Genomic DNA, 7536 nt, shown 5'->3' with positions numbered 1-7536 from the left:
GAGACGTAGGCGCAACATGAAAATCCAAGACACAACCCACAAGACACAAACCACAAACCAATTCCACCGGAGGAAAGTGGCGACTAGCACTCTCATTTGCTAATCCTAAAATTCATACTGGAGCACCGTTTGCTTAGTTTCATCATTTCATCTCATGTCACCGACAGACAAATGGACCCCGCATTTTTATGGTGAGGAACAAATCTTCTCGTCGCCCCATCCACTCGTTTGAAGCAGCGAGGCGAGCTTCCCGCATGCCGCTGAGATCTCTTTTTGGCAAAAATGCCGATCTTCCGCACTACTAATTCTCTTGGAATTTCGCCAATCCGAATCCGAACGGGGCATCAGTTCAAATCCTCCATTTTTCCACTGCATCCAAAGCCCCCCTACTCGGCCGCCACCCCCAACCGAGCAGCAGCAACACTGCCGACCTCGGCACCCGTGGCCATGGCGGCGAGCGACCCGCAACTTTGCCGGGAGCCCGGCCAGCGCCCCCGCCGCCCCGTGTGCGCCGTCTGCACGAAGCCCCTCCGCGTCTGCCTCTGCGGCCGCCTCCGCGGGCCCCCGCTGGACACCGCCGTCGGCGTCACTGTGCTGCAGCACCCCACGGAGGCCCAGCACCCGCTCAGCTCCGTCCGCGTCGCCCGCCTCGGCCTCCGCAACCTCGCCGTCGCCCAGGTCGCCGACGTCGCCCACCGCGCCAGCTTCCTCCTCACAACGAATATTGGACTTGGAGGCGGAGAAACTGAAAATGCTGAAGCCGGTGCCGCCATTGGAGAAGCTTGGACGGTGGAAACCATGGACAAGTGCTCCATCGCTTACACGGAGAAGCAGCTCATGATCGACATCGAGCGCGGCGTCGGCGCGAACGCCAAGATCAGGTGGCCGTCAAGATGTTCTCCTCTTGCCAAACTCGCCGTCTCCAACGGCTTCACCGTCACCAAGACACAGAACAACAAGCCCAGACGTAGCACAGGCGACCAAGCCTCGCCGTCGCCGGAGCTCCAACATGAGTTCTCCATCGCCATACCGCCGCACTCGGCCCTGCTGTTCCCATGCCAGCGCGCGACCGCCATCGACGCAGCTTCAGATCACCAGGTACTAGTCAAACATCTGATCGTGCTGGATGGCACCTGGGCGAAGGCGCACCGGATGTACCACGAGAACCCATGGCTGCAGCTCGTGCCGCACGTGAAGGTGGAAGCAGATGGTGTCAGCCTGTACGGCGAGGTGAGGCATGAGCCCAAGGCCGGGTGCCTGTCGACCATCGAGAGCATCGTCGTCGCCATGAAGGAGCTTGGGGAGGACGAGGCAGAGTTGGATCGTGTTCTGGCCGTCTTCGAGTCGATGATCGCCGACCAGCGACGCTGCAAGGATGAGAACTGCAAGCCATAATAATTTCTCTCGACTTCTTCTGGATGCAGTTTCAGTCCAGATGTTGTTTTCTGAATCAGCATTTCATATCATACTGAGCGGTTAAAACAGGCCAACTATGACATGGAGTACATGTTCTCATTGGTTTACCCATATACAGCAAAAAGCTTATCAGGCTATGGTTTAGCAGGTAGTCTTACACACACATATATACATATACAGTACTACTACATGGCAAGCTCTTTTCAGACTAAGTTATATATCGACCCGAATGATCGTCTCAAGGGGACATGAGTATCTTCCTGAACTCACGGCTGCTGTCCTGGACGCACTGCGAACCAGCCAGCGAGGTTATCCAGACGTCATCTGTTCTCACCGGCTCTTCATCGTCGTTCCTGTGCCAAGTCCAGTGCGCGTGCGTGGAGTTGACGATCTTTAGCTCGCCGTGCCCAAAGCTCGCTTCCCGGAACACCGACCAGAGGGGTTTCGGGTTATGGTACCTGAAGATACCAAGATAGGCATATCAATCTAGTGGCACTAAAGCGATTTGGATTCAGATGCACTAACAACGAGGAGGGCAAAGGTACCTGCGGGCCAAGCCTTCCCGGTTTCCACCATCGCCGATAGTTATATGAACAGCACCACATGGATTAATCCCGCCTTTGTAGACTCGCTCCTGCACAAACAGCGAATGGTCATCTGAAACCTTTACGTAACTGAGTTACATGGCCAGAGGCTCAAATTCGAACAGTGGTGTGCTACTGGTGATCTGCAAGGAGTCATACCGTGCGTTCATAAGCGTGCACGTGACCTGAGATTATAATATCCACATGAGCGGCATGTAGCAAAGGCTCCATCGCACTCATCATACTGTCACCTTCACCCTGATGAGCCCAGTTGCTGTTATACCATGGCACATGCAACAGAACAACGAGCCACGGGGTCCTCTTTCTATCTATGTTGGCAAGATCAGCCTGTAAAGCAGAAAAGGCGGTCTTCTGTCAGTAAAAATGATTTAACTTTTAAGCTAAGCACATCGCGTTTAAGATAAAATGGAAGAATACACCGACCAAAAATTAACTCATATCAGTTACAAAAAAATTAACATAAGTTCCGAGTGTAGGTGTAACTATGAACGGTCACTCTACCTTTCTAGCAGAGTACTAGTAAAGAAATACTTTAATTCTTTAGGAGAACATCTTAAATGATATTCAGAAACTAGCAGCAGCTGCAATGCAATATGACATGGAGTTAGGAAGTTACGAACCTTAAGCCAAGCATACTGATCCGAACTCTCATCATAATCTGTATAAGAGCCTAGCATTATAACATGCACCCCTGCAACCTCAAATGAGTAGTACAAATTTGATGTGGAACCACTCTCTTCATAAGGCATCTTCCATCGTGCATTATATGATTGAAATCCAGACTTCAAAAATGGTATCCTCTCCTTTTCATGGTTGCCTTGTGTCACCATCCAGGGCCGGGTGCTAGCAAGTGGCTCCACCAACTCACCAAAGGTATCCCACAAATGTTGCATATAATCAGCATAAGAGAGATCACCAGGAAGTAAAAGCATGTCATATTCACATTGCTTAATGTGGTTTAATGTTGATGTTGTCCAACTGGTCTGCCCAAGATCGCCTACAACAGCCAATGACAGCGGGAACTGGGAGGGGGGTGTCTTAAGTTGGAACTCTGAACCTCGTCCTCCGCATCGGTAGTAGTATATAGTGTTGTCTTCAAGAGGTCCAATAACAACATGGTGGATCTTTCCCGAGCTGTACATTAAGTAGCTGTAGGACGTGCTTTCTCCATTAGATGAGGATGTGTATGTGTTGGACGTAGTTCCATATTCCACAACTGAGGGGACAGAGTTATCATCTGTGACCCATGTAATTCTCATGTGCTTCTCTCCAGATAGCGAAATGTGCACCTGTAAAACATATTATAGCACAGAGTTCAGCAGTTGATGAACTTTATAGTAGCAAAAAAGTATAACACCAAAGCTATGAATGAGGACTTTGCAAGTACTGTGGGATAACACACAGGATCTGGTACATAAAACTGTAAACTTCTGGGATCAAGTGAATTCAGGAAACTGAACACTGCGGAACTAGACGGGTTCCGGGTATCGGCACCAAGGCAAGACATAAATCTGTCTGGGACAGGGGTAGATTAAATTAACTGGAAGGTAAATGAGCCTGTGTGCAAGTCCAAACATACATAAAATACTACTATGTGACACGATCAAATACAAAATCAAGATGCTGCCAATTCAACATAACCTGCACTATGCACGCTTCCATCATCTGTACTTGTCTATGGCAAATTGATCAGTTCAATCCAGGCTACATGGCATATATAATTAGAATAGCACAGACGCACAGTAGTCTAAAGTACTCAAATAGACACACACAAAACGTTGAACCTCACCATCAAAATACACTATCATCCAAGACTGGAATTAAGATATGTCCAGCAAATTGTCTAACGAGACATCTGAGGACAAGTAGCCTCTAATAAGACAACCACAGTTTAGTACTACTACTAGTTCAGAGCTGATCTATTGTATGGTGATTATAGTATACTATAGTTCAGAGCTAAATTAATTCACCGTACAATAGATCAGCTCGATCCTGTGATTTAACCCCAGAATACTCAATATATATACTTAACAACCAGGGAGTGTATCAAGAAACGGCCAGCCACAACACGGAATCGTCGATTCAGCTTAACAATCACAGGAAGAAATAACCTCGGGACGATCCAGCCGCTAACTCGCAGTCTAATCAAGAAAGAAAGAAAAAGTCCATTTCTTTTCTTCTTCCCAAAGCGTCGCCAATCCCCTTGGTATGGAGCGATCCAAGAGCAAAGAGCGCGAGAGGTCACGTCACCTGCTGGGGATCGGAGGCGGAAGCGGAGGCCTTCTTCTTGCTCCAGGGGAAGAGGCCGAGGAGGGCCTTCCGCTGGCCCCCGCGGGGCCGGGCCGGCGGCCGGACGTAATCCTCCCCGACCGGAGCCCCGGAGGCGGCGGCCGCGCCGCCGCAGGAGGACAGGGCGAGCGTGAGGAGGAGGAGCAGGAGGGGGAGGAGCGCGGGCGCGGCCATGGCGGGAGGCCTCCTCCGCGCTGCGCCCAGGGGTTCCATCGCACCGCCTGGCTTGCTCATGAGTGCGCTCTGGTTGTTGGAGGTGGAGGGCTTTGGTGCCCTGCTGCAAGCAACCTGGTTGTTCTGTTTTTCTTTTCCTATTTTGTGTGAGCGCGTTTGTCATGATTTCAAGGGTGGCTTTTAGAACATGTCAAAAAAAAAAAAGGTTGGCTTTTAGAAATATTTTAACTAGTTCAACCTCCTATTCCTGATAATATTGATTAGTTTTCGATTTTATAAGGTAACATTTGATGGTCAAAATATCATCTTCAAGACCGTGTTATGTCATAAAAAATCGATTATATAGTTAGTAAAATACGCAAATAAATCTATGCTCGTCGCCGACAGGGCTTTTGGGACCACCATTGAAACCGTGGTGACCTTGATTACACGACTCTTCTTGTTATACTCCCTCCGTACAAGTTTAATACAAAGTTGAGTCACTTATTTTAGGATGGATTGGAGTATTTATTTTAACAAACTTTTTATTTATATTTATTTTTGGAAAACGATAGGATAGCTAAGAATCTCATATCGTGTAGCCGTAGGTCTCCTCATAGAACCACTCACAAACATGTCATCCATTAACCGATGGTAGGGGCTCATGTTGCGTGTGTTCTTTGCATCATGCTCTTATCATCATTATTTTTTTTCGCGAATACGCAAAGCTTGCGTATCATTTCATTGATAGAAGGAGTGGAGTGAGTACACAGGGATACAACACATGACACGAACGCAGGCAGGTGTGTACATGGTGCCCGGAGCAGGGGGACAAGGGATGCTCAGCCCGTACAGAGGATACAACACAGTTAAACCTACCAGACCCGAGCCAAGGGCGGCAATGCCAAGCCAACGAGAACTCCAACATCATCCGAGCCATAACCGGGGACACCGCGAACGATCAAGATAGTGCCTTCAAGAAGGAATACGACACCGAGACACCATCACTATCCGGTCCGAGGGACCCGGACCTAGGGTTTCCCCTGAGCTCAAAGAGGGGTGCAGCTGAAGGCCTTGGCAGCGCCTCCAAGGAGGAAAACGACACCAGCAGGCACCGTCGCTACCAGCACCGGCAAGCCAAGCAGGGATCTCTCCCTGGCCTGAAGCTGAGCGATCCCATAGCCGCCGAGTCCAGAATCGAAGATTGGGAGGCCAACGTTGATCTGAACCACCATGTCAGGAAGGGGTTGGCGGGGCTGCACCTGCCATCGGAGGGTGGCAACGCCTCCAAACCCGCGAGCATAGGATCTGGCAAAAGGGGGAGACTTTGAGACGTACAAGGTAGGGCGGGCGACAAGGCGAACCAAGCGGGGATCTTGGAACGACGACATCCAGCAACGCCGGCAAGCAAGGACTGGAGGGACACAGATCTGAGCTGCCGTGGCCTTAACTGTCGGGGCATCGACGAGCAAGGTAAGCTGGAAGGAACGCAGCTACCTAGTCGCCTACAGGGCTTGAGAGACAACGATCCTCCTGGATTACGAAGCAGGTGCAGTATTGTGTAGAGAATCTGCTTATTTGCCATCAACAAACTTTGAAAGTGCAACTATCCCTAGGTGGTTTTGGTAATTCATAACAACATATAGCTCATTGAGCTAATTCTATTCCAAGACTATTATTTCAGGAAAGCTCAATGAATGGCATGGCATGGATGATGAAAGTGGATCCCTCAAAATACTAAGGACAAAGGATTGGCTCCAGCTCAAAAGCTCAAGACTCTTCATTTTATATTTTAGTGATCCAAGATCACATTGAGTCTATAGGAAAAGCCAATACTATCAAGGAGGGATGAGGTGTTGCTTAATGAGCCTCTTGCTTCATGTGCTTTGTGATATGCTCCAAAACCCTCAACTACTTTCCCACATCCACAAATGACCTAAACCCAAAGCCAAAATCGGTCACACCGATTCTTCCAATCCGGTGCCACCGATTCCAAAAGTCATAGCCACTGCCACAAACCCTAAGCAAATCGGTCTTACCAATAGGGATCTCGGTCTCACCGAGATGGGATTGTAATCTCTCTGTTTCCCTTCGTAACGTTTCGGTCTAACCGAAGTGAGCGATCGGTCCCACTGAGATTGCAATGTAAACTCTCTGTTTCCCTTTTGTAACATTTCGGTCTCACCGAAAAGAGCAAATCGGTCCCACCGAGTTTACCTGACCAACTCTCTGGAAAGCTTATTACCAACATCGGTCTCACCGAGTTTGTGTAATCGGTCTTACCGAGATTATGTTATGCCCTAACCCTAACCGAATCGGTCTCACCGAGATGCATGTCAGTCCCACCGAAAATCACTAACGGTCACTAGGTTTACTAAATCGGTCCGACCGAGTCTGTTGAATCGGTCCCACCGAGTTTGGTAAATTGTGTGTAACGGTTAGATTTTGTGTGGAGGCTATATATACCCCTCCACCTCCTCTTCATTCGTGGAGAGAGCCATCAGAACGAACCTACACTTCCAACTTACCATTTCTGAGAGAGAACCACCTACTCATGTGTTGAGGCCAAGATATTCCATTCCTACCATATGAATCTTGATCTCTAGCCTTCCCCAAGTTGCTTTCCACTCAAACCCTCTTTCCACCAGATCCAAATCCTATGAGAGAGAGTTGAGTGTTGGGGAGACTATCATTTGAAGCACAAGAGCAAGGAGTTCATCATCAACGCACCATTTGTTACTTTTTGGAGAGTGGTGTCTCCTAGATTGGCTAGGTGTCACTTGGGAGCCTCCGACAAGATTGTGGAGTTGAACCAAGGAGTTTGTAAAGGCAAGGAGATCGCCTACTTCGTGAAGATCTACCGCTAGGGAGGCAAGTCCTTCGTGGGCGACGGCCATGGTGGGATAGACAAGGTTTCTTCTTCATGGACCCTTCGTGGGTGGAGCCCTCCGTGGACTCGCACAGCCGTTACCCTTCGTGGGTTGAAGTCTCCATCAACGTGGATGTACAATAGCACCACCTATCGGAACCACGCCAAAAACATCTATGTCTCCAATTGCGTTTGAATCCTCCA

The 7536-nt window shown here is 49.1% G+C and overlaps 2 protein-coding genes across 2 annotated transcripts; one reads left to right on the top strand and one right to left on the bottom strand.

The window, feature by feature from the left end:
* Positions 1-447: 447 nt before the first annotated feature.
* LOC123133808 (uncharacterized) lies at positions 448-1490 on the top strand. The gene has a single exon (XM_044553215.1). The coding sequence runs from the start codon at positions 448-450 to the stop codon at positions 1393-1395; it is 948 nt and encodes a 315-aa protein (XP_044409150.1). The 3' UTR covers positions 1396-1490.
* Positions 1477-4538, bottom strand: LOC123133807 (purple acid phosphatase 18). The gene is made up of 5 exons (XM_044553214.1): positions 4272-4538; positions 2642-3310; positions 2160-2348; positions 1962-2050; positions 1477-1874 (listed from the first exon to the last, which is right to left on the bottom strand). Exons 1-5 carry the CDS (start codon positions 4521-4523, stop codon positions 1655-1657), a joined length of 1419 nt encoding a protein of 472 aa, XP_044409149.1. The 5' UTR covers positions 4524-4538; the 3' UTR covers positions 1477-1654.
* Positions 4539-7536: the final 2998 nt, after the last annotated feature.

This window comes from Triticum aestivum, chromosome 6B (assembly GCF_018294505.1).
Source record: "Triticum aestivum cultivar Chinese Spring chromosome 6B, IWGSC CS RefSeq v2.1, whole genome shotgun sequence".
In the NCBI taxonomy this organism is placed as follows: Eukaryota; Viridiplantae; Streptophyta; class Magnoliopsida; order Poales; family Poaceae; genus Triticum; species Triticum aestivum.
Note: the sequence above shows the minus strand (reverse complement) of the source record. Positions and strands in the feature narration are given on the sequence as shown.